Source organism: Trachemys scripta, chromosome 18 (assembly GCF_013100865.1).
Source record: "Trachemys scripta elegans isolate TJP31775 chromosome 18, CAS_Tse_1.0, whole genome shotgun sequence".
NCBI classification, from domain to species: domain Eukaryota; kingdom Metazoa; phylum Chordata; order Testudines; family Emydidae; genus Trachemys; species Trachemys scripta.
This window is the reverse complement of record NC_048315.1, coordinates 18,016,131-18,042,636: the sequence shown is the minus strand read 5'-3', so window position 1 is coordinate 18,042,636 and position 26,506 is coordinate 18,016,131. Positions and strand designations below refer to the sequence as shown.

At 45.4% G+C, this 26,506-nt stretch overlaps 1 protein-coding gene and 1 long non-coding RNA gene across 4 annotated transcripts in view; one reads left to right on the top strand and one right to left on the bottom strand.

The window, feature by feature from the left end:
* COL26A1 (collagen type XXVI alpha 1 chain) overlaps positions 1-26,506 on the bottom strand; it is a 228,148-nt gene that overhangs the window by 18,623 nt on the left and 183,019 nt on the right. For all 3 annotated transcript variants that reach the window (XM_034752568.1, XM_034752570.1, XM_034752569.1), the window contains exons 5-9: positions 20,911-21,064; positions 12,932-13,048; positions 10,443-10,595; positions 2,573-2,665; positions 1,569-1,630 (exon numbers count right to left, since the gene is read on the bottom strand). In XM_034752568.1, coding sequence (XP_034608459.1) covers positions 1,569-1,630; positions 2,573-2,665; positions 10,443-10,595; positions 12,932-13,048; positions 20,911-21,064 — 579 coding nt within the window. The remainder of the gene's footprint in view (positions 1-1,568; positions 1,631-2,572; positions 2,666-10,442; positions 10,596-12,931; positions 13,049-20,910; positions 21,065-26,506) is intronic.
* LOC117867484 lies at positions 10,454-24,916 on the top strand. Its single transcript, XR_004643418.1, has 3 exons — positions 10,454-10,664; positions 11,496-14,569; positions 23,632-24,916. It is a non-coding gene; the product is annotated as an uncharacterized LOC117867484 (long non-coding RNA).

Sequence of the window (26,506 nt, the reverse complement as noted above, 5' to 3'; positions counted from 1 at the left end):
TTCCACCAGCTGAAGTTTCAGTCCATCTTTACAAGCTACCTACCACGATTAAGGCTTTTTTCTCCCCCGTGTACATCCTGCAAGTTCACAGGCCAGAGTTTAAGAGAAGCTTCTGTTTGTTTTGCCTTTGTGCATTACTTTACATTTAATCATGTGAAATTGCATCCGTCATTTTGCGGCCAAATCTCCCAGTGTGTTTATATTCATCTGAAATTTCCCACAGTTCTCCATAGCATTTGATAATTGAAACAATTCTGCATCATTGGCAAAGTTCACCAACTTGCTGTCCATTTCGTCTTCCAAGTGATTAATAAATACACAGTAAAATCCCATTTCTCCAATTCCCTGCAATCCCTACATCCTCCTTATCCGAACTGAGGTTATGTCCCGTAACATAAATCACTTACCCATATATATCCCCCAATTTTCCTAATTCTCTATCATCATTTTATCCATGTTTTATGTCCTTGAAAGCGTTTGGATTGGCAGCTGGACTACACATTCTGTAACGCTGTTCCAAAAATAGGTCTCCGGGGGTTCCTAACTAATTACCACTTTGACTAGTCAACTATTCATCATCACTTAATTTTTTTCTTTACCCAATTTTCAATCTGTGAACAGATTTAGCCCCTCTTTCTGTAGTTTTCCATAATAACTTTTTATGAGGGACCTTGTCAAAAATGTATGATCTACCCAATTACAAGAATCTTTTTTTTAATCCACATATAATTAATAGGGCTGGTCATAAATGTTTCCATCCAAATGGTTTTTTTGACTGAAAATGCAGTTTGGGGGAAATTCTGATTTTTCCCAAAGCTTTTTTGATTTTTCCATTCTGAAAAACGCAATGAAATATTTTGTCGCAGCTTGGATCAATACACACAAAAATATTTTGGTTTGTTGAACTGCATTTCCCTATGATGCTGCATTGCCTCATGGGAGCAATAGTTCAGATATCTCCTGGGCCCATTTTCTCATATGGGCTAGCTTCCCTAGCCAGACTACGTATCCCATGATACAACACTGTCTCCCCTCTGACTGAACCGCATGGTGCATCATGGGAGATTTAGTCCAACCAGCCAGCCTGGCCCAGGGAGCCCAGGAGAGAGGGGGCATCAGGCACCCAAACTAAAACTCCCAAGAGGCAATGCAACCCCTTAGGGAGATGCAGTTTAATATTGTTCTGACTCAAGTTTTGGTTTATTGAACTGACCCAAAACATTTCATTTTAACATTTTGCCTGGGGATATCTAAATGTTTTGTTTAGATTAAGAACACCAAAAATGAAGCATTTTGCCATTTCCAAATCAAAATTTTTCAGAACATTTTGTTCTGAGAAAAATTTCACTCTTTCAGGTTTTTGTCCTGATTTGAGATAAAAACAAAGTATTGAAATATTGGCATTTCTTGCTGGATGCAAATTCCGATTTCCACTCAGCTCTACTAATTAAACATTTCATCTCCTTTCTACAGAAATAAGTCGCTTTGCATGCAACTCCATGCTCCACTCCTCTCCTTCCCCCATCCCCACCTCCGCCCCTGCCAAGGCCTGGGATAAAATTACTTACTTGTGATCCAGGAACTCCAATAGGTCCGGGGGGTCCTTTGGGTCCTGAAGTGCCTGGGGGTCCTAGCGATAAAATCATAATCTGAGACAGTTTTAGAGACATTTAGAAAGAAGGAACCTCAATTTCAATCACACTCATTTCCTTTCATTATTCCTGATGAGCGTCTCTCACTCTCTCTACAAAAATCTCGCTTGATCATCAGGACATGGCGTAAGCACTGATATCAGACAGAAGATAGATGCACATTCTGATGTAAAACATCCTTCCGTACTGGAATTACTTCAGAGCTATATACAACATTTAAATAATGTAAGTAGTAAGAAATGCAGCAAAATTTCAGTCTCCTTTGAAATGACTATTCTTCCTTGGTCCTAAGAGAAATCTTAGATCAGGATTCACAAAGTGAGGTACTGCACCTGGGGTTTCTGAAAGGAATGAGTGCAATACTGAGTGAAGAGATAGCTGGGCCTCACATGGCACCAGACTCACAGTATTCTGAGGAGACATGACTGCAGGAAGGGGGTTGTATTTAGCCACAGCTAAAATGGAGGGGTTGACATGACTATATAAAATGCCTCTTCGTGGCTGATGTCAACTCTGCTCCTGCTGAGGCAAGCAGTTACAGACTGGCTTTTCCATCGCTCTGAAGACCGCATATCCCTTTAACAAAGCTTTGCCTCTACTAGTCCAAGGCCGGTGAGCCCAAACTTTTGCAGCCAGGGCCACTTGCTTTTCCTGGCAGGCTTCCCGTCGGCGTAGGGTGACCAGACAGCAAATGTGAAAAGTCGGGACAGGGGGTAATAGGAGCCTATATAAGAAAAAGGCCTCAAAATCGGGACTGTCCCTATCAAATCAGATCATCTGGTCACCCTACGTCGACGTAAACTATGCCACTAGATCTTTCACACACACACACACACACACACACACACCCCTACCCCTGAGAAGAATCTTCGGTTTGGTTTCTCCTCATTAAAGCTGTCCAGTTTGATTGAGTCTGTTACCTGGTGGCCCAACAGGCCCTGGTGCGCCGCGTGGGCCTGGCAAGCCAGCTAGGATCGTGTCGATGATGGTGGAAGCCAGCTGGGATTCTCCATCTGTGGTAAAGAGCAGAGGAATTAATGATTGAGAAAATGATCAACTGCAGCGTCCAGTCAGTCAGGATTTCACACTGGGCTGTTTGAAAGCTCGAGCTAGCTGTTGGCCAAGGAGAGAGTGAGTGTTTAATTAGGTGGAATTCTGACCATTAGAACAATTTCCCTGACCGTTCTGAGGGGAATTCATCCAGAAGCTCATTGAAAAATAAAAAGCTGTGATTTTCTACCAGAGGCTCCAAAGCAATCATCTCATTCTTCAGGCTCTATACATTAGGCCATCATGTGCACAGACTGGCTCCGGATCAAGTGCGTTTGCATTTAGTCTCTCAGTCCCAGACACGCCTCTTGTTCATCCCTCCACACTGTTTCTTCCAATTGCCCCAAAGAATTTTCCCCTCGTTCCAAATCAGTGTTCTTGCTTAATTACTGAATCCTGCTGCCAGTCACCAAAGCAGACTGGATAGTGCCCCCTTCAGGGAGCTGAGTGGCAAAAGGCTGCTACTGCCTTGTATAGCAATAGTGTTTTTTTTCAAAGCCTAGATATGTCACCTCTAAGACATCTGGTTTCCAATGATCCAAGAAGTCATGTATGAACTCAGAGTCTCCATGTGGCTGCCCAATGCGCTGGTGTCAATGGTGTCAATGCTACTGCACGATTATAGCAGCCCAAAGCATTGCCACCAGGTTAAGTGCCTGGGTCCAGCATCTCAGCCCAACACACTAGCTATGGACCCATATGCTATTATACAAATATTTTGCAGTCTATTAGGGTAGCACCTTTCATTTGACGATACAAAAGCGCTGTAGGCAATATGTCATTTTACAGATGGAGAGACTAAGACACAGAAGTTAAGTAACGTGCCCAATGCCACAGAGGTAGGAATAGAATCCAGGTATCCTGACTTAAGTAAAGATTCACAGTCCACTGCTCTAGCCACTTGAACCTAACCAATTCCATAGCCTCAAGAATTTATTCCTCTGCTGGCTTTGTTGCTGTTGGCCTTAACTGTAATCAACATTTCTCTAGTCTTCTGACCTTCCTTTGGATTCATAAGCAGGGGCAGTGAAGGACCAGGTGAGAAGAGACTCACAGGCATCTTCAAAACTTGAAAAGAAAAATGTAACAAAACCCTTCAATTAAACACTACAATAATACAAGCCATGCTACTTCAGCAGTTCCTTTCAGGGGAAATGGGATGGAAGTGCTAACTATGGCTTGAAGAAACAATTTATATATAAAATATAATCTATCACTTAAAAATAACCGCATCTTTGCTGCAGACTCCCCAACCATGGGGCTCTACCAGGGTCTGGTCAATGGATACTGCATAGCACAGTTACCCATGACAGAAGGCCTTCTGAAAAGCCAGATTTTCCCCAGCTACTGCCCCCCACAATCTAGAAACTTCCATTTCCTCATGCCTGTGATCTCAAACCTCCACACGTCCATTCCCCCCAGACTTTTAGCTCACTGGGCTACCATTAGATGGGATTCTTTCCAGGCATAGAGAGGCAAATTCTACAGTGGTACATAGAGGGGTTGCTCTATATTTACATCAAAGATCAATGGTGGTGTTGCGCACTCTGCACTGGCATAAAGGAGAGCAGAATTTGCCCCAAAAAATGAGTCTAGTATAGACATTTTGGAGGATTTTCACCTTTGGTGAAGCAATGGATGTTGGTCACAGATAGGGGTACAATAGCAATAGTGATGATAGATCAGTGATCTGATCCAGCATGACATATGCTATGGAACGCTGGAAAACAGACATAACTCCAGATGCCCTCAGGGACAGGGCATCTCTGCACTGGAGTCCAGGAAGGGAACCAGCATGCCTTGAACACTGAACCTAGGTCTCTTCTGGGGCAGAGTCAAACACACAAGGGCTGAACTCAAACAGGTAATTCCTTGACCATCGTTTTTGACCGTAGCCATCTTTCCTTCTTTGCGGCCCAGAAACAAAACGTCTGAGAATGCTTTCATGTTCAAAGGGAAAAGTACCCAAGTGAAGTGTGTAATCCAATTAATCTGAGTTTTATTTGACCATGTCAAAATCCATCAGGGTTTGTGAGTGAGACGGAATCGGAAAATGAGCATCGAACAGCAGAGAATGCATTAACAATTTCAGGGGATTTTTTTTTTAAAAAAAGAACAAGCAGTCAACAAAATTAAACATCCTTAGGGGAGGTGGGATGGGGTAGTGGGGTTGCAAACTAATAGGATTTAATTATTGCTGAGGGGAGTGAATGTGTGTTGCAGAAAATTCCAGGCAAAGAGGATATTAGGATGATGACAAACAGAGTTACTCCTCACAAATCCACCCATCTTGACATTAGATCAATTCGACTCAAAGTTATTTATGAAAGGTGCTTCTCTAATTGTGACACACGGGGAGGGGGGAACTCTGCTGGGGTGCCCTTGAGCTCAATAGCTCAGCATTTGGGCCGTGCAGCATGCTGGGGGTGAAACTCTATTATCGCTCCTTCCTTGGTAGCGCAGCCATGGAAAACTCACCGAAGCACTGGCTGGCTCAATAGGACCAGCACAATGTTTCCTAAATTCCTTCTATGGGGAGAATCCTGCCCCTCTCCTCCCTTGTCATATAGGGCTCCAATTACAACACACCTAGTGCACATCCACCATACATGGGGGTGGGATTTGGGGAGTCCACATCCCCCCTGCAGTCCCTCTGTATCCCCACAAAGCAGCAGGTCAATCTGGGAGATCCCGTGGCTACCTGCATCCTCTGGTCTTTCCCGCTCCATACACACTGGGGTCAAAGGAGACCCTGGCACTTGTGCAGCTCAGGGCTACAATAGCAACCACAGAGTAGCTTCAGGGTCATTCAACAGCAAAGAGATGGAGGATTCCCTTCCCCGCAGCGTGGCTCTCACTGAGTTGCCTGCAGCAAGTCCAGCCACCCTGGCTTGCCGATGTAACAGGCCAAATTCTGCCCTTGGAGGCAGGGGAGTATCTTTCCTATTTAAACCACCCTGATGTACAAGTTGCTCCAGACCTTTCCAAACTCCCAGCTGGCCCAAAAGTGCTCTAACAAGCCAACTGTTCGATATGGGCAGGGCTAGGGATTTGAGCACATAGGAAGGGGGAAACTGAAAAAAAGTGGCTGAAATCTATCCTGAGAGGCAGTGAAGCTTGTTCACCTGTGTAGCAGCCACAGGCATCCCAGGTACCTGGATGTGCACAATTTTCACAGCCACTGGAACAGTTTTCTAAATGCCAGCCTCAATCTCTCTCTTCGCTTTCCCCGCCCCATCCCATCTCTTTCTCTCATTCCTCCTGCTCCGTTCCCTCCCACTCTTCTCTCTTTTCAGAAAGGCCAGTGGATCAAGCACTGAATGGGCAGCCAGGAGATCTGCGTTCTGTTCCCTACCCTGCCACTGAACAGTCCCTTCCTTGCTCTGTACCAGGATGGGTTTCTATCTTAAAGCAGCTCACAACAGATATAACACAGTGTAACACCCTCTGATCAGAGCAAGGTATTATTTCCCCCTCCCTTTCCCCAGAAAAGACTCCTTTCATTTCATAGCCCTTTTGATGAGGGCTCTAAGATAATGTACCCAAAGCCTGCCCCTCCCATCTCTAAGTGCCAGAGCACACAAGTTGCCCATTCACCTACAGACACAGTGGCAATACCAGGTCTTGTTTAGAATCTGGCCCCTCTCAAACGATTCCGTGTTAAGGATAAATTCTCCCCATTAAAGGCTTGATTTGTTGAGACAGGATGGAAATGAAGTAATCCTGTCTTAATTTCTGCCCGCTACCTGATCTGGAGAGAGACAACTGGGACCAATTTCTCTACCGCAGTGCAGCGAAACTGAGAAAATGCTTGTCTCCCCCCTTTTTGGCTTTTGCCTGATGATAAATGGGGCCAACAGGAACTTGTTGGGATTAATAAAACATGGACATTGACCATGATCAGGCAGAACCCGAACACTGGTTAATAATAATCAGATACAGCTTTCTCCCACAACGTGGGTACACATGCTCATTAGCTGGGGTATGCTTCCCTCTGCTGTCAGCAGATGGGATCTTATGGTTATGGTTTTCAGATGTGCTCCGTTTAAAAAAAATCCTGTCTGGCATTTACTGAGCCAGCTTCTACTGCCTGTTGAGAATTAGCTTTCCACCAATCCGCGGCAGCACAAATCAGCTAACAAGAATGAAAGGGCAAATCATATAGAATGAGTACAGTAAGATCATCCTGCCATATTAGTGACCTATCCTATTAGTGAGCCTTGTATTAATCACAAGAAGAAAAAATAAGTAGGGATTGTTTAGAGTTTAACACTTAGCTACAACAATGATGGCGGCTCTATGAAAATCTATATTAGACAGATAGGGTCTCTAAAATGCTTAGCATCACTCTCTGCACCTAGGTGAGATTCTAAACCTATTAACATCAGTAGAGCCAGGATTTCAACAGTGGGTAGAGATCTTGCAAGGCCATACACTGGATTGAATTTCACTGCTACTGAACATTTGTGGAAACTAGACCAACATGTATACAGAATGTGCATCTATAGGAATCGGCCAAATGCCATGATTCTTGCCAATTTCCAGTCTCAAAGATTTCATCCGACTGAAAAAGTTGAGGATGCGAAATTTCTCATACAATGTAGTCACCTACATAAAGGGGCAGTGAGTAACCGTTTTCCTTTTGAGGATTATGGGGATGGAGAGAGGGAATTCTGATATTGTGAGACCAAGACAAGAAGTCAAGATAAAGCAGTAAATGGTCTTCAAAATTTACTGTGTTTGCACTAGGTGAAACATTCTATGCTATCTATTCTGTTCAAGTTTGCATACCATGACTACGTTGGGGTCCCCACGAGCACTCTTCTGCTCAGGTCCCCACAAATTTAGTTTAGGCCTACAGACTATCGTCTTCAATCAATTGGAAGTAACACATTCATAGATTCAAAGCCAGAAGGGGCCACAGTGATCATCTAGTCTGATCTCCTGTATAACAGAAGTCAGGGAAAATTCATGGTTGAACTAGAACAGATTTTTTTTAGAAAAACATCCAATCTTGATTTTAAAATTGCCATTGTTCTGTCTGATCAAAGTACTCATATTAGTAGGAAATGCCAGGGATTTTATAACTTTTTTTAAAAAATAAAAGGGTAGAGTCTGTAATTCAAGGGGAGATTGCTCAATGGGTCAATCATCCAGGCTAGTTTCTGTGCCAATTTGAAATCAGTGGCAATACTCCCATTGGCATCACTGAGTACAGGATTACGCCTCAGCTTTGAAACGTTCCTGGACGGAATGACTGGGCAAAATCATTCTTCCAAGGCAGAGAAATGGGGTCCCAGGCAGTATGTCTCTCATGGGACTAGGCTCCTGGCTGCTTTCCAGGGCTACCCAGGAGAACATGGCACTTTGACAAACCTATGCACTTGTGAAAAGTTCATTTTTTCCCTACCACTCTTTCATGCTGGCTGATTGCTGCCCTCCAAGAACAGGCGGTGTTTCAGTGGTTCTGTATCTGTCATTTTCAAAGTGCTTTGGGATCCATTGGGATGAAAGACTACGGAAATACACAATGTTACGATTGCATCAACACACAGTAATTGGTATGATCCTCTAAGAAGCCGGCATGAATTTAATGCAAAATCTCCCAGTGATAGTAAATACAGTGGTTCACTCTACATTTGGCTAAAAGCCTGGGTACTGAGCCACAATGAATTTAATCCTGCCCATAATACTCTAAATAATTTAAGACAGAGCGATGCTGCTAAAATCTTTAACAAATTAAAAATACATCCACTCTCCTTCAGGAAAAGGAGGGTGAAGTGGGAGGTAGGTGGAGGGGAAGGAAATCCATAGATCATTATCAGACACAAAGACACTTACTAATCCTGTGGCTGTAATTACAATATTTTGTCTCTGAAGCCGGAGGTGAGGAGAACAGCTGGCACTGTTTAGGGGTAGGGTGGGTATTGCATTAGTTTTCCAGCACTTTACTAGCCAAAGGGAAGATATTGCTGAGTTTCAAAGTATCACTACTGGACCCAAGTAGTAGAACTCCCTGCCAGAAGTGACCAGAACAAGCCCAGACCTGACAGTGCGCAGACTGGTGTGTAAAATGTACCTTTACTAGAATGCCTTTCCATGCTCTTAAAAATATAACTAAACAAACAAGTACAATATTTTAAAAAGCCAGCCAGTGCACCAAAATCCATGCCCCTCTGCCTACAGGAAGGGAAGGAGCAAAACATTTTCTTATCTTGGGCTGTCAGGTTTTTTAATTCTGTGCACTACATAGATGCTAGGGTTTATAGATTCACCGTTTATAAAGCCGGAAGGGACCACTGGGATCATCTACTCTGACCTGTGTAATACAAGCCATAAGACTTCCCCGAATTAATTCCTGTTTGAACTAGAGTATATTAAAACATCCATAGTATTAGGTGCTATGTTCAAGCAACTGCTAGACAGACAGACAGACAGATGGGGGGAGGGTGGGGCAGCAGGAAACTAGATCTGTATTTATTGTGTGCCTATGTTTTAAGCCTAGTTGCATTAGTTCTGATTTGTACCCCATGTCCTGACTCTTGCTTTCAGTTATCCCAGGTGTCCCACTGAAATCCCAAAGCTGATTTTAGAACAGAATTTGGCTCAGAGCATTATGGTTCAAACAGGAAGATTTTCCCTTTCCCTGATTGAGAAGATTGGAGAAAAGAAGGGTCAGTTTTGACACCACAATACCACCCCCCCCCCCTTATCATCAGTAGATCACAAAGTAGAAGTACTGATGGGGCTAATCTGGGGCACAGAGAGATGAAATGACTAGCACAAGGGTCACCCAATAGGCCCCTGGCTGACCTGGAACAGAACCCAGGTCTCCTGAGGCCTAGTCCAGTGCTCTAGCCACTAGGCCACACAGCCTCCCCCCTTCCCCTGATGTAGAAGACAATCCCAATGCAAGACTAGCGAAGCAGAGGCAGCAGGGGGAGCCATTTGCAGGATAAATAAAGCGTCTACAAACATGGCAGGAGTACCGAAAGGCAACACAATGAAAGAGACAAGCAGATGATACTGTCAGGTTCTGAAGGATACAAGGAAGCCACTCAAGAAGTATGCTCCTTTGTTATTCCAACTTGTACTAAACCGCTGAGGTTCTCATTGCAACTTTCCACCCTTACAACTAGAATATTCTAGGGCTGCCACTTTTGAGAGGTAGTTTGGTGGGTCAAACACGAGCGTCCTGAAATTGTGACAGTTGCTCTGTGATGTCACACTCTCAGCTCATTGTAGTGCCCCATCATCGTGTTATCACCTAACATCACACGGGTTGCATCATCACGATGCAGCCTCAGTTTGATTTGGAACCCGATGAACGTCCAGCAAACTAGGCTTGCGTGCGGTAGTCGCCTCTTTAAAATTGGGACAATCCCAGACAAACTAGGACATGTGGCAGCCGTAAACCCTCCCACAAAACCCCAGTCCCATAAACTACCCAGCTACGCTTCTTCATCCAGACTCAAGTAACAACCTGAATGAAGAGTTCAGGTTCATCAGCAGGGAGAGATGGGACAATTTGACTTCTGTCCTCCCCCAAAACTTGTTCCTCTGCCTAAATACCCAGCAGGATCCATAAGAGATGCAGGTCATCTGTCTCCTCCAGTGAAAGTTGGGACATGGTAGCACCGGGCAGGGAGGGGAAGAAAACATCTAATTTCCTCTGCACAGGCTACCAGCCTGTCACTCACAGATGCACCCGGAAAGATTTGGACACTGAAAGAAACCTACTTTCTTTTTCAGCTGTGGGCTGCAGAGAGTAGAGAACCCCTTGTTGGACAGTGAGCGGAAGGCCTGGGGTGGCAGGTGGCCCCGGAGGTCCCGGAGGTCCTGGGATCCCAGTTTCTCCTGGAAGTCCTCTTGGTCCTGGAGGTCCCAGAAGCCCTGCAAAGAAATAGAAGAGGAGATTTCTGACAAGTTGGAGACACATTAGCAGATGCACTGGGGCAAAGAGTAAGTACAAAGCCCACCAAGCTACTGGAAAAGAATTTAATCTAAGTCTAGAAATGCTGTTGCCCAATAACAGGAGTTGTCAGAAGGGCTGAGATGAGCATCTCTTCACCCTTGGATCCAGTTGCAGGGCTTGGGCTGTGCTGGTGAAGTCTGTGGCCAGTCACAAGCCTTACACTGGCAAAAACCCCAGTAAAAGGAAAAGTCTCTGCTCTTGGAGGATGGAATGTTCTGGGCTTCTGCTGCTGGTGAGGGATGAAGTGTACCATTTAAAATGATTCTAGAAACTGCGACTATTCAGTGTGGAATGGAGCAGTGGAAGCTACACAGAAAAAGGGTTAATATTAATATTAATAGTAATACTTTGCAGCTTCCATTTTCAGAGCACCACACAAGCCTTCAGGAAATTTCCATGACACCCATGAGAGGCAGCTAAGTCCGCATTATTATCTCCCTCTCCCTGCTTTTATAGATGGGGAAACTGAGGCATGGAAGGATTAAATGATTTTCACAAAGCAAGCCAAGGGCAGACCTGGCATCACAGTTTAGCACTGCCTGGCTCCCAGCCTTTTGCTGAGCCCATCACACATTGATTCCTGCCAGGTCAGAGGTGAAAACAGGCAGTTATTAACAGAGCTGGTCCAAAAAAAAATGTGTATGGAAATTTTTCATTTTTTAACAGAAATTTGAATACTAAAAAATTTTGGTTTTCAGTGAAAATATTCCAATTTTTGGTGAAAATCAAACACTTGTAGCAAAAAAACCCCAATTTTCCACTGAAAACCCCTCGTTTACTAGTTTTAAATGAGTGATTCTTTTCAATAAACTCCACAGGAGACTGAGGAGGATGCGCAGGATAGAACAGCTTCTCTGGGGAAGAGTTTGAAGATTTCTACTTGAAAAAAATATTCATTATCGACCGAACTTGTAGGAAATGGGGGGGGGGGGAGAGAAAGAATGAAAAGCCGTAGTTTTGGCTCAGAACCACATCTGGTAAGTGAAATAAAAGCCCTTTCACTTGGCTTGAAATGTCATCAGGCACCTGACAATGACAGCAACACAGTCCCACCCTGTCCCGATTAGCAAAATGCAGAGGATTTTTAACTTTTGTCAGAGGTGTGGTGTGGGCATTCGTCACCCCTGAAAGTCAGCTCACGCTTATCTAGCGGTCCTAAATATGGATAATTTGGGGCTGAGCCTATTTTGCTTCAGTTTCCCCATCTGCAAAACAAAGATCATAAGGACTGACCGGCTCAAGGGCATTGTGAGGTTTAACAACTTAAGGATGAAACTCACTCCTGTGCAGAGAGTCTGCACGTGGGCTGGAGTTCTACATAGGCCTCACGCTGCAATTCTGCGGGGAGGGGAAGAAATCACCCTAATGTTCAAAGGGCTTTGAGTTCCTCCCATGGAAGGCAGCGAAGAAATACAAAGTATTATTCTGAGCGACCCTCTCAAGCAGGTCGGGAACCCAATCGTGCAATGGGCAGATTAATGCTGCTCTCTTTGGGGTCGGAGGGATCTTTTGTTTCTGAGGAACCAGAGTCAGACATCCTGGACCAGACCTTAGCCATTTTCAGGACCGCAGCAAATGCCAAGACATCTCTGGGGCCACTCTCACATTTAAGGCACACTCCGGGTTTCAAATGTTTCCCTGGCTTGGAGATTTATGAAGCACTGCTAATCAGTACGTATGAAACACAAACGCCGCTTGTCTGGCACTTGGCGTAGCATTGTCTCCATCACAAGATTTAGTAACAGTTAAGTCTCCTAGCTCAAGGATAGGTTATACTCAGAAGAGACGGCCCTATCTATAACACTTTCTTTTAATGTAGACAGCATTATTGTTTCAATGTTAACCATCTGATTGCTTGATGTACCTGAGGAGAGAAGCAAAATTCCTCCCCATGAACTAGGCATGCTCCCCTATAGCAAAACGCAGCAATGAATGGGCTAAACAGGAAAAAAGCTCTTCTCCGCTCACTAGCTGGACAATGACTGGTTTTACATCTCCTATTGGATGCTGCTGGCATCCCAGAATAATCACTCTTCAGCTACATGGAGGGGCTAAGGGGGTGTCTATGTTAATTTAAAACTTTCGGCCCAGTCCTGGGAGGGGCTGAATGTCCTCAGTACTCACTGATCCGTGGGAGTTGATTCAATGGGACCTAAAGATGCTCAGCACGTCATGTGATCAGGCCCTTTCTGTGCAGAGGAGTTTGTCCAGAGTAAGATGAGCTTCCTAGCACGAGTTTCTCTCAGAGACTCACCTGGTGGCCCTGCTGGCCCTCTCTCGCCAGTTTGTCCCCTGTCTCCTTTTGGTCCCGGTGGTCCTGGAAGTCCAACTGGTCCAATTGGGCCTGGGGGCCCAATCTGCCCTGGTAGCCCTGCAAACATTCAAATAGGAAACTTGTTGGAGCTTAGAACACTGGAGTTGTTATACGTGCTTACACATCAGAAAGGAACCCAAAGAGATTTTGAAAGGTACAGCTGACTCAGGGGGAGTTCCTGCTCTGTTTGGCTGGAGCAGAGGAGAGTGGTGTTGACCCCGTGAGTGCCAGCCTACCAGAACATGGGGCAGGAAAGCTCCGCTCACCGATCACATGCTGCAAACAGCAGCATCTGTGCTAGTCAGCAGATCATGCCCATTGGAGTGTTGATTCACAGGGCAGCATGCTAGCCAGTGCCTCCATCCTTGTGTTAATCTAAAATTGGTGTGGCCCCCTTCCCAAACCAGTATACTGACATGGCACAAGGCAGGGGTTTACAGAAGTCCCCCACTCCCTCCTTCGCCTGCTTAATCCAGTCCCAGCCTTTAGTCCCATACAAGCCTAATAGGACATGATCCAGTTGGTACCTATGTGAAAGCAGGTACTACACTGACTTCCACCACCACAAAGAGATTGTCTATTACACATCAAAGGAGTGGTATGTCTCCTCCATGCACTTAGTACTCCATTATATCTAATATATGTCCCAGTTAATACAAACATTGCCCGCGTCAAGAAACACGCGTGATTGAACCAAACCCAGCGTGGCAGCTAGATGTTACCCGTTTGTACCACTGAGGAGCGTGCTGAACAAAAATACATGGAGATACTTGTAACATAGTGACCGCAGTTAAGTGAGTTACAGAGCAATTCCTCGGAAACCCTGGGTAAGCAGACAGAAGGCACAGAGAGCAGGGTGTACGTTGTACGCAAGCAGGAAGGCAGCTCATCCTGCAGGCTCTAAGTTGAGGAAAGGTTGAATGGTTTAAACATCTCTGCTGTTTCCTTTGGGCTGACAAAATAATAATAATGTTTATCACTTATATAGCCTCGTGCTTTAAACACTATGACCGTTCTTGCACACTGCTTAATCCTGAAAGGTAGGTAAATGGTTTTGGCCCCAAAGAAAAATGACTCGCCTAAGGGCGCTGAGCAAGTCAGTGTCAGAGACAGGGTTAGAAAAACTCAGGAATTCCTGGCTCCTAGATCTGTGCTACCAGCGGCTTTAGAATACTCAGAAAGAGAGAGAGATGCAAGCCACAACTTTGGGGAAGTTTAGTTCTGAATGTTCAGATTTGGGGTATTGGTTCAGGCCCAACTTTACTCGTAAATGTAGCGAATGGAAAACGTAACTCTCAAAACACACAGAGGGCAGGTTTCATTTTCATACACTTTTAAACTGTCAGATAGGGAAATGCCACCCTTTCTCTCCTCTCCACCACAGCTAGATATCAGGAGAGGCACCAGCCCCTCGGACATCGCTCCCAGCTGCCTCTGGAGGGGTGGGTTACATTGGCTGGCCAGGTAGCAGCTTCACAGCCTGTGCGCAAGGGATTGAAGATCTTGCAATAAATGCTGAACACATGAGATCTGCAGCTCCAAGAGCTTCAGATAAGCACTGGAGACCAAATCCTTAGGGTATGTCTACACTATAGCATCATAGCTAAGTTGCTGTAGCTATACTGACACAACCGCATAGTGTAGATGCAGCTACGCTGACAAAAGGGGTTTTTCTGTCGGTGAAGATACACCACTTCCCCCAGTGATGTCAAGGGAAGCATTTTTCAGTTGAATAGCTGCATCTACGTTGGTGGTTGGGTCAGCTGGGGATGTGTTTTTTTCACACCTCTGACCGACGTAGCTACGGTATGTTGACCTAATGTTTAAGCTAGGGTTACCATATTTCAACAAGCAAAAAAGAGGACGGGAGGAGCCCCGCCCTAGCCCCGCCCCCCCAGAACCCCCAACCCTCCCCCCGTTCCTTGTCCCCTGACTGGGACCCCTGCCCCTAACTGCCCCCCGGGACTCCACTCCCTATCTAAGCCTCCTTGCCTCTTGTCCCCTGACTGCCCCAACCCTTATCCACACCCCCACCCCCAGACAGACCCCTGGGACTCCCACGCCCCATCCAACCACTCCCCACCCCCTGACAGTCCCCCCCAGAACTCCCAACCCATCTAAACCCCTCTGCTCCCTGTCCCCTGACTGCTCCGATCCCTCTCCCCACTCCTGCCCCCTGACAGCTCCCCCCCAGAACTCCCAGCCCCCTACCCCCCGCTCCTTGTCCCCTGACTGCCCCCTCCTGGGACCCCTGCTCCTAACTGCCCTCCAGAACCCCACCCCCTACCTAAGACTCCCTGTTCCTTGTCCCCTAACTGCCCCCTCCTAAGACCCCCCCCAACTGCCCCCCAGGACCCTACCCCCTACCTGTACCCTGACTGCCCAAAACTTTCTCCACTCCCCTCCAAAAGCCCCCCCCCGTTTCTTGACTGCCCCCTCCAGAACCTCCCTGTCCCTTCTCCTGCCCCCCCTTACCCTGCTGCTCAGAACAGGGTGTTGGGCTCTGTGCCAGCCGGACACATGGCTGAGCTCCCCTGCACAACACAAAACCCGGTCCCTGGCCCTGCACAGGGCTGCCGGAGCGGGCTGCAGGAGGAGGAGCTGCCGGCCGGCTCAGAATGCAGGGAGGGGGGGGTGGGAGGAGGAAGCTGCTCCGGAGTCCAGCCCGGGACTTTCCTGCAGCCCTCCCAGCCGCTCGCTCTGCCGGGGGAGGGGGAAATCCCGGACATTGTGAGTGCTTTACAAATTCCCCCCGACGCTATTTTTAGCACACAAAAGGAGGACATGTCCGGGTAAATCCGGACGAATGGTAACCCTAGTTTAAGCGTAGACCAAGCCTGAGTTACCTTTTTGGCAGATGTGGATCCGATTCCCATTCTGGGTACGCAGAGCATACTTGGGGTACAGAGCTCGCGCCCCAAATGCTCCTCCAAACTATCTGCATATCTTGGAGAGGTTCACCACAAGAGAACAGGCTTTCAAAAAGATCCCTAGTCCTTCCTTCTTTTATCTGCTTTGTAAATATTGACACACGTATTTTTCTCAAAATGTTTTGGAACTTCCACTGCTTATCCCAGCTGGATCTGGAAACGAAAACAACTGGATCGGATTTGAACGGTTTTTTAAAAAATTAGACTATTTTATGCCATCAAACAGAGTTCTGATTTGATTTGAGTGCAGGGCAAAGAGTCATGGAAGGTTTTTCATTTTTCCCCAAACAAGAGTGTTCATCCACAGAACACAAAGGCTTTTCAACGTCTAACAGGGCCAGCCTCGTGGATCTGGTACGGGAGTCATCTAACATGACAAGATGATAGATTTGGCAAGCTCAGGTAAGTGTGCCTTGGTCCCTTTAAGGAAAGAAGGCCATCCAAGCAGGGCACTGTAAGCAGCCACTAGACCAAGTACCAAAGCTAACACACACAAAATTCAGAATTGTTGTCTCTGAGAATTCCTTCCTGCACAGAGGGAGGAATAAAAAAAAAATTTGACTGTTTTCAGGCACAACGCACTGAGCTTGGGTCAAAATATGCCCTTGATCATATAAAATGGCCTCAATCATCAAGTTCAACCATTATAATTCAACCCTGTTAACTTCTACAGACTAAGAGCCATCATTTGCTGCCAACAGCCTCAATTGTGCTGTTACAGAAGAGATTTAAAGGAGATGGCACTTATTCCCCTGCAGGTAGAAAGTGCTAATGGAAGGACCAGGAGCTGCAACACTGAGTAATGTGTCAGACAAATGCTCAGACTGGTGACAAATGGTGTTACCGGCTCAAAAGAGACAAATGCAAAAAAAATAGGATACAAGAAAAGAGAAAACAAAACCGGTGGGTCAGGTCTGTAGCTAGTATAAGTCAGCGTAGCTCCAGTGAAGTCTTTCGGTGTTGATTTACACCAGCTGAGAATCTGGCTCAATGTATATACCCTTGAAAATGATGAGCGCCGGAGAGGAAGAGGAACATTGTGGCATATTGGCTAGGGCACCAGACTAGGACTTAGAAGATCTGTGTTCTACTCATGGTTCTGCCATGTGACCTTGGCCAACTCTCTGTGCCTCTTTCCTTTCCCATCCTTTGTCTGGCTTGTCTATTTTGATTGGAAACTCTTTGGGACAGGGACTGTCTCTCATGAGGTGTTTGTTTGTATGGTGCCTAGAACAACGATGCCCTGATCTCAGTCAGCGTTTCTAGGCACCTAGCTATTTGTAATACAGGTAAATAATCATCATCAGATGTGGGTTTCTTTTTTCACTCAGTAACACATTTGCTAGCCCCTTTTGCCTCCAACTATCCATCTGGAGCAGCAATTTTATCCCTCCTTGTGCAGCTGGTATTCTAAATTCCCCAACATCTGAGGACAGAGGAAAGTCTGCCCTGGGGCGTTAATACCATGCCAACAAGGGAGAGGTAAAACCCAAAGAAGAAACCCAACTTCTCTGCACCTACAGGGCACCACATCCCCACATCCCCACACATCCCTCTCCGGTACTTCCCCCACCCCAAATTACAGGAGGACTCTTTCATCTGACGCTCAGGATCTGGGCTGTACTGCATTCCTGGAGGCACCATAGATACAGAAACAAACAACATTTTGTGCTTTGAAAGAGGAAAAATAGATACGCCAATCATTTTCTCTTTGGCACTGGCTGCTCAGATGCCTTAGACTCTAATTAAAAGAGCAGAAGGGTGGAGAGGAAATGTAGATGAAAAATACGTCTCCCATTACCCATTAGCTAAAATCTGAGTCTTTTTTTTAATCTTCAGTTAAATACAGGCCTGTTGATTAACGAGCTGATCAGAAAGGCCAGTGATGCAGCTGTCTCAACAGTTCTAATTGCTTTTAAAGGACTGTCTATTTTAACTCCTGTCAGTCAGGGAAGAAAGATCAACCCTAGTAAACAGTAGCAAGTTTTTCTGGATCTTAGCCTGGAAAGGTCTCAGCCAGTCAACGCTACAAGGGCATTCTGAACCATTCCCACCGTTCAAAGCATCAAACCCAAACCCACTTCTAATGGGAACCACCCTTGGAACAACAATGGCAGTGGCCTAGGCAGGAGGTAACTTCCCAACATTGTGAGAGAACAGGGGAAAATATCATGCCCTTGGACCCCTGAAGTGCAGTAAGGAAATCTAAGTCAGATGGGTGGAGTCTTCAATCTTGTTCCTGGGCAGACACTGATGAGATGAAGTGCAGGTGCAGAGAGACCCCAAGAGCAAAAATAAATGACATGGGGAAGAAGGAATGAGCATCTAATGGACGCTTGGGGAAACGCTGCTTTAATTCAGTTATTGGCAACCGTAGTTGTTGTGCTAAAAATACTTTGCAGCACATATCGTTAGAAAGCCTCCCTTCCCTGTTGTGGCATCCTGTCCAATTATAAACAAGGATTACATCTGGTCTGCGTTGGCTGCATCCGTGCACCGAGCCGGCTGCAGCCATGAAGGGCTGCCATAATAAACTGCTCCGGCAAAAAAGGAAAACAAAAACCAACTCTAGGCCCGGTGGAAGATACAGAAGAACGCTGGGAGCCGGGAAAGCAATTGTCAGACAGGGCCTTGGAAGCAGAAAGTGAGGATCTTGACGCGAGCGTGCCAAGGTCAAAGAAACACACGCTAGGAGATCTGTCTAGCCAAGACGGCTAAGCTGAAGATTTGTTGTAACTTTTTTTTTTTTTTGCACACCAAAGGAAGGATCATAAAAACAGCCCAAATCGGTTTATGCTCAATTTAAAAAAAAATTGATTGCCTAGTGCCACTAATTTATTATTAACAGAACATCTTTCCTTGTTAATACATCAATAGCCTTCCAGCCCAGGGCTCGCTGCCAGAGAGGTGCTACATTCTGAATACAATAGATGAGCATTAATTGTCCTTTCTAGAGTACCCCCAGGGTGTCTCGATTTTTCAGGAATGTTTCATAGTGAAAATCCCCATCCATTGGGTGTAAACATTTTCCTTACAAGACACAGGAATACCTACTGCTCCTAATGGGAGCTTAGTGTCAATGGAACCAGGAGTCAGCTCTTAGTGATTTCTTGGGCCAACACAAACAAACAGTTTAAGAGCAGACCAGTAAAGCTGGCAAAATGGGGCTGGAATGTTTTTTTTCCCCCTGAGGTTGGCCGCTTTCTTCCTGGGATGCAGTTGCTCTACCCTGCGGAGGCTGAGGACCATGAAAAGAAGCAAAAAGCTCCTCACTTTATATAATAGCATCCTCACCAATGCAAGAACAGCAATAATGGGCTTTGAGGAAATCATATCCAGCTCCCCTTGACTGGAAGGATGGCTTGGGGGGAGGATTAAAGAGGAGAAATAGGAGGTGATCCTGCAACGTTCCAGAAAACGGTACAGGATTTAGTTTCATTTTTACGTTATGCAGTTCATCTGTAACTCACAGATCTCTTCTTTCAGAGAGAAGGAAAAACGCAGTCCACAGAGCTGTGCTGCACCAGCAAACCGCCTAAACTGTGCACGCGAATCCCACGTTCTACTAGAGTGACAGGTAGCTGCACCCAAGTATACCCTTTTGGGTGTGTGAACACGAGATCTGTGTTCACAATTTAGCAGAGAGAGACCCTGAGCTCTGGGGAAGATAAGATTCACAAATGGTCCTTACAGCTATGACAGGTCAAATCAAACTCCCACATTTGAATAGCCTCCAGCTGTGAGGAAGTGGCTCCAAATCTCACCACCATTGGTTCTACTCAGGGCCGGCTCCAGGCACCGGCCGAGCAAGCTCATGTTTGGGGCGGCAGATTGTACGAGGCAGCATTCCGCCCAATCCTAGGCGGCACGGCCACTTTTTGTTGTTGTTGTTCCTCTTCAGCCACCCTGTAGGGGGCGGCGGCGCGGAGGAGGGGAGCGCCCTGCAGCAAGCCCAGCAGGGCAGCCCGCGTCCTTCCCTCCCAGCCGACCGGAGCGGCTTGGAGCCCTCCCAGCAGGCAGTGCGGCCGTTGGGGCCGCGTGGCAAACGCCCCGCTGAAGCCCTGGCCGCCCCCCTTCTCTCTCTCCTCCCTCCCCCTGCTTGGGGCGGCAAAAAGTCAGAGCCGGCACTGGTTCTACTCCATCCCTCCAAGTTAGGCTAAGACTTCTGAAAACACATCTCTGTGGGGTTTGTTTTCTCTTTGTAATGTATATTTTCAACCAGGCTGAAGCTCCCACCGCTTTGCTGCAGGTGCAAAGATAACTGCAGAGGCAAATCTGAGGACCTGGGCCAATAACCCTCCAGTGTGCAACTGCCCTAAGGTAGCTGGTGGCACAAGTGCTGGGACTGGCACCTGCAGTTCCCTGTAGGCTCAAAAACATGGGCACAAATGTCCTGGGTGCAATTTACATCTGCCCATCTGAAAACCTTCTCCTACAACTCCCACTGTCTGACCCGATAGCTAGAAAGAACAGGAAATATTTCACTGCGAGTCATGGATGTGCTCAAACCCAAGGCAGTTTCTAAGACCAAGTAAAAACAAATAAAAACAAGTTGTTCGTCACATAGCGCACAGTCAACTTGTGGAACTCCTTGCCTGAGGAGGTTGTGAAGGCTAGGATTACAACAGGGTTTAAAAGAGAACTGAATAAATTCATGGAGGTTAAGTCCATTAATGGCTATTAGCCAGGATGGGTAAGGAATGGTGTCCCTAGCCTCTGTTTGTCAGACGGTGGAGATGGACGGCAGGAGAGAGATCACTTGATCATTACCTGTTAGGTTCACTCCCTCTGGGGCACCTGGCATTGGCCACTGTCGGTAGATACTGGGCTAGATGGACCTTTGTTCTGACCCAGTATGGCCGTTCTTATGTTCAAGTTGCACTGAAGCAGCTTATTCATTAGTTATCATGCATAACTCACATTTGGATTTGTACTGGGAATCTGACACTACAGAAGGCAGTCAGAGCGAATGCCTGTCTATATGCTTACCAGCTGGTCCCACCGGCTTCCTCAACACGGTCCCAGGATTTACCAGGGGAATAGCATCTGGGAGCAAGTCGTCGTACCACGTGGCTGTCGTCCTGGTGATTGGCAGGTCATTCTCTGAAGTGGGGGCACGCTCTGCAGACTCGAGCAGAAGAATCTAGACACAAGTCACAGGAAGAAAAACGTAATTGGGCAAGATGGCTCCATACTCCAGAACGCTGGATTCCGAGAGGAACTCAGCCCCGGAAGCTCCCATTGAAGTCAATGAGAGATGCTGGGCAATCGAACCTCTCAGGGTCAAGTCTATAAGTGACTAGGTCCAATTAGTGCACTCCAGGGACTCTACTGTGTGCCCTGAACCCCAATAGGCTTCAGTGTATTGAGGTGTTTGCAGGGAGGTGCTGAACATCATTAGTATTAGGGGACGGAGCCTTTCACCTCTCTAGGTCACTTGTATAAATGCAGCTCAGGTCAGTAACAACTTGTTGAAGGGAAGCTTGGCAGCCTGTATGAAATGAATTTCGGGGCCCGAGAACTGGTACCGGTGGCAATTTTCAAAATTCTGACATTTGAAGAGGGGAATTTGGACATTTTCCCTGATGTTCAGACACAGCTCAATTATGGAATTAAAAAAAAAAAAGTGGGGGGTGCAGGGGAGGTGGGGAGAACAAAGTATTTTTAAAACGGTGGCAATGTTTCCTCTTTTCTCCACACAGCTCTGCTCAATAGTAAGTCATCTTACTCAAAATGCCAGCTGTATCTGAGTTATGGGACACCACTTCCAAATAATTAACAATCTGATGTTTTCTGGGTTTGAACTGTTTGGGCTATTTAGAAAGTAGGCTCCTTGGGAAAGGGGACCATATCTCCCTCTGTGCATTATAGTGCCAAGTACACTGACATCACTGTAAATACAATATTACTATTATTCCTCTATGGCACTATAAACTAAGGCCAAGAGGAGGGCCACAGAGTCAGCAGGAATTCAGAGCACTTAGCATCTGGCAGAATCAGGACCTAATTTCCTGGGGGGGAGGAGGGGTGTCAATCCACCAGATTATATCTCCAGCAGAATTTTCTCTTGAAATATCATGTTGAGGCAATGGCTCAGTGCTGACCTGAGAAAAGTCCTACAAAGCAATGCAAGTGCCCTTCCCTGTAGCACCACATTTTCCCTTTGTAAATCTCCTAACCATATAGGGTACGTCAGCAAGCCTCCCAGACTTGGGCTTGCGCTAGTGCTCTGGAAATAGCTGTGTAGTCAGCGCTTTGAAAAGTTGCGGCTGAAACCACCCCCGCCAGTAGTTTAATGGCTCCAGTACCAGGGTGCTGGGGCTGTGGCAGCACCCCTGGCTTGAAGTGGTTTCCATCATATACAGGGTTTACAATTTGGTTCATTGGCTTTCAGCACCCTCCCTAGGCAAATTGTTCCAATGTCCCTGTACAGAGTTCTGGGAGATGTGGTGCTTTAGGTTCATAGGGGTTAAGTGTCTCAATCTAAACCTGGCTAGTTTCCTACCCCACCGAGCTTTGTCTGGTTTTCCACCCAAACCAGCTCATTAGCTCAGGTTTTATTCTGTCCTGACTTCCCCTCATGTGATACCATTGGTTTTGTTATAAATGGTATCCTTTCTGCAAGTCTTTTTTGAACCAGCTTATAGAATTGAATAGAGAATTATATCCCTGCAATAGAAGTTATAAAGTTAACCATATGCGTAAGTGCTTTGCTGAACAGGGATAGACTTTATCTCATAGTTTGCCTGCAACCTGAGTTCAGGGTTCTGTTTCCCAAGAACAGCTAACGAGATTGCAAATAATTGAAGGGCAAGGCAAGAAACCTTTTTCTTCAGAGCTGCCTTGGGTCAAAAGTTGCCATCAACTATTGTTCACAAAAGTAATTTATATTTTAAAACTGTACTGAAATCTCGGAAATTATTTGTGATCATACTAATTATGTTGTCCCCTCAGGGGAAAGTCCTCTGGAACTTAATAGGCATGAAACCAATAGGGTCCTATAGAAGTCACTCTGGGCATCTACAGAATTAAGTCATTGATTTTCTTTAGGATTTTGAAACCCAGCTATGGAACTGAACAGAGAAGTGTATCCTTGCTAGAGAATTCCACGGGTTGGTTTCAAACTTCTATAGCAAGGACACTATTCTCCATCAAATTCTGTACGACTGACCCTATAGCTGGATCAAAGATTACACGGAATAATTTGCTCAGAGAATGTGATACAATCTGTCCAAGTTATTCAATGAGTACTATTCAACCGGCTCAAGTCTTTGCTATCCAACCTCAGAAATGCTTGGGACTTCTAAGCTGTTGAGTCCTCTGCGCCCAAACCAGTTTTGGAAAATGTACTTAGAACTACAGTGCACATCTTAGTGACTGTTAAATATATGCACTGTGGAACAGTGTGTTCTGGATTATTGCGCTACGCACCTTTAAATCCTTTATAGCATTTATCAGCAGAGCACTCATTCAAAACAGGTTGTTTTAATGCAAAAGACTCCATTGCCACTGTTCTGTGTTGATTATTCATTAGTTATCATGCATAACTCACATTTGCATTTGTACTGGGCATCTGACACTACAGAAGGCAGTCAGAGCGAATGCCTGGCTATATGCTTACCAGCTGGTCCCACCGGCTTCCTCAACACGGTCCCAGGATTTACCAGGGGAATAGCATCTGGGAGCAAGTCGTCGTACCACGTACCACAGAAATGACTCGGAACTGTTCCATTCCAGACGTGAACTTTGGTGGAACTCCATCAGCTCCGCTAATAATGCAATGGTACAGGGCCCTAGATGCCTGCCTTTCGCTGTGTTCTGCATACCCTCCTAAAACTGTTCTCCTTGATTAAATGTGTTCCTTTAACATAGCACCTCTAACAAGCATCAGAGCACTTAGTTCATGTAGAGATCGCATCATTTCCCCCCATGCTGAAATGCAGCATTATCCAACAGTTTTGGAAGGGAAGTACTAGGATAAATGCTGATTCAGGAAAGCACTTAAGCACGTACTTAAATCACAAGTCAATGGGACTTGTGTGTGTTTAAGTGTGTTTTTCTCCTAAACTGAGACCATAGTTCCTTCAAAACTGGAACAAGAAAATAATTGGATGGAAGAAAAAGTGCATCAGGCCCACTGAACTAAATTCACCCCAGAGCTAATGTAACTGCAGGCTTTGGAGTTAAATTAGGGGTCAGTGTGGCCTCGTTTCTTGATGGTGGTTTCCTGCCTCCCTCTTCATCAACCTAGTGTTCAGAAAGCAAGACACCAGGCCCTGTGAATAATGACCTTGAAGTCAAGGAGGGAGTTCGGCTAGTTCGCGCCAGCAGAGATTCAGTTCCTTCGCACTTAACCTAGCTCCCAGTTTAATTAGTCTCTGCTGTGCCCTTGTCAGACTAATGTGTTCCACAGAACGTTCGTCATTTCTGGCTTTGTCGCATTATTGGCTCCCGCCATGCATTGTACTACATAAATTACACACTTCATCCTTTTTGTAAGTTAAAAAAAAAAAAAAAAAGCATCGTTCTCCTTTATAATTACACCATGACTTTATTATGTAAAAATCAACGCCGCACGTAAAGGCTCAAAACTACTGCAGTCATCTCTTACTTAGCATGATGTAGTTCAGGGGTAACTTCATTGAAATCAATGGGCCTGATGTTCCTCTTACACCAATGTAAATCAGGAGAAATTCCATTGGAATTTCACCCCAGGGATTAGAGTGAATATTTGCACACAGGGGCTGGGATAGTCAAAGGATTTGGGTGCCTAACTCCTCTAACTGCCTTCGGAAATCCCTCCCATGGCACCTTTTACCTAAATCAAGCTGGAATTTGTCTGTGAAAATATTCCTCTGCCTTAAAAATTGTGTGTGTGTATTTATCATTCCCATAGAACAGCCTTGCAAAAGCATCTACCATCCTAGGCACAGAATTTCCTTGGCAAAAATAAGTTGCATGTTGTTGTGGGTGAATAGAAATGTTCAACGTTACTTTAGAGAAATTTAAATATATATATATATGGGGCGGGGGGGAGGGCAGGGCGATATTTTACAGTATAAGTCTGGTTACAGAAAGTGAAGCACAACATATGCCAGCCACGTGGGCCAGTCTGAGGGTCACAGGCTCAGGGAAAGGATTTCTCATCAAGCCTGATATCTATAAAAAGTGAGGGCTGGGAATTATTAGGCTGTAGGATGAGAGGTTTTTAATTGTCATTCTTAATTATAGTAGTATGTAAGAATGAGAGGTAGGCCAGATCTGAACTTCCCCAAGTGTCCCGATCTGGAGGATAAATTCCGCTTATTAGCAAGACCACAGGAGCCAGTTGTGACATTCACACATGGCTCTTGATCCAAAGTTTGGGATGTTCAGAACTAGGTTTTGGTTCAGCCCCCCCCCCCCCCAGTTAAAATTAGTCATTAAATTGTCCTTTACCCTCCGGGTCATTTGTTTTACATTAATTGAGCTGCAGAAACCTCAGAAACTCCCGTTTTAAGATTTGTACAAAGATGGTTTCAAACCTCATCCTGATTTTCATTCTGGTGAGTAGCAATCGGCAAGATATTAAATGAACTGCTGACTGGCAGGTTGCCTAAAACATTCTTAAAAGTCACAGCATTGTTAGAAAGAGAAATGTGGGATCTGGACCCAGACCCGAGCAACAGAAATCTAAGGGATTTACTTAATTACCTCTTTGTGGGGTGGCATACCAGGCACATGATGAAATGTTCACCACCAGTGTGAGCGACATACAAGACCATAAAACATCACCACTTAATAACAGTAGCACTCACTCTACAGTACCTGTAAACATCATTGCCATACAACAGAGGAACAGGAATTTCCATTCTTGAGGACTTGTGAGCACTGTTATAGTACTATATGGGAATATTCAATCTCTAGTATTTATGACTACTGCTGTGTTACTGTGAGGGCTAGTTTCATTTTATATCCTTCAAGGGAAGAGGTGAACCCCATAAAACATAATTGTCATATGCACTTCTTAAATCTATCCCCCCTTGGAACAGGTCAAGAGCACTTTAACATCTGTATTGTAATTGTCATTGTTTTTTTGTTACTATGGTTCCACATAATTGTACCTAGTAATTAAAAAAAAGATAGGGTTATAAAAGTGGAGTGTGATATTATATTCTAAATAAATAGGGTGGATTTCATGTAGCAGAAAAAAAAAACAGTGTATTGGTCTAAAGTCTATACATGTTTAAAAAATTTCCTTTAACCTTTCGCAGACTTCTGGGCAGGGTATCGCCTTACGAGGACTGTTTTCATGCAGAAAATATGCAGATCATTTATCAATCACACAATGAATCAGTCAGACACAGGATTTGTAATGTATCTCTTTGCATTTAAATCACCGTGAAACGCCACAGACTTCTTAAAAGTAGCGTCAGGAGATAAGAATGGGTTATATCGACTCGGATCAAATATTGCATTTGAACAATTACCAAAAAATGAGATTAATATCACACTATCTGTAACCCTTGGATAGAGTTTGTGAAAAGATATGGGTGTATAACAGAATAAAACAAATGGGATCCTTTTATGCGATACTACAGATGTA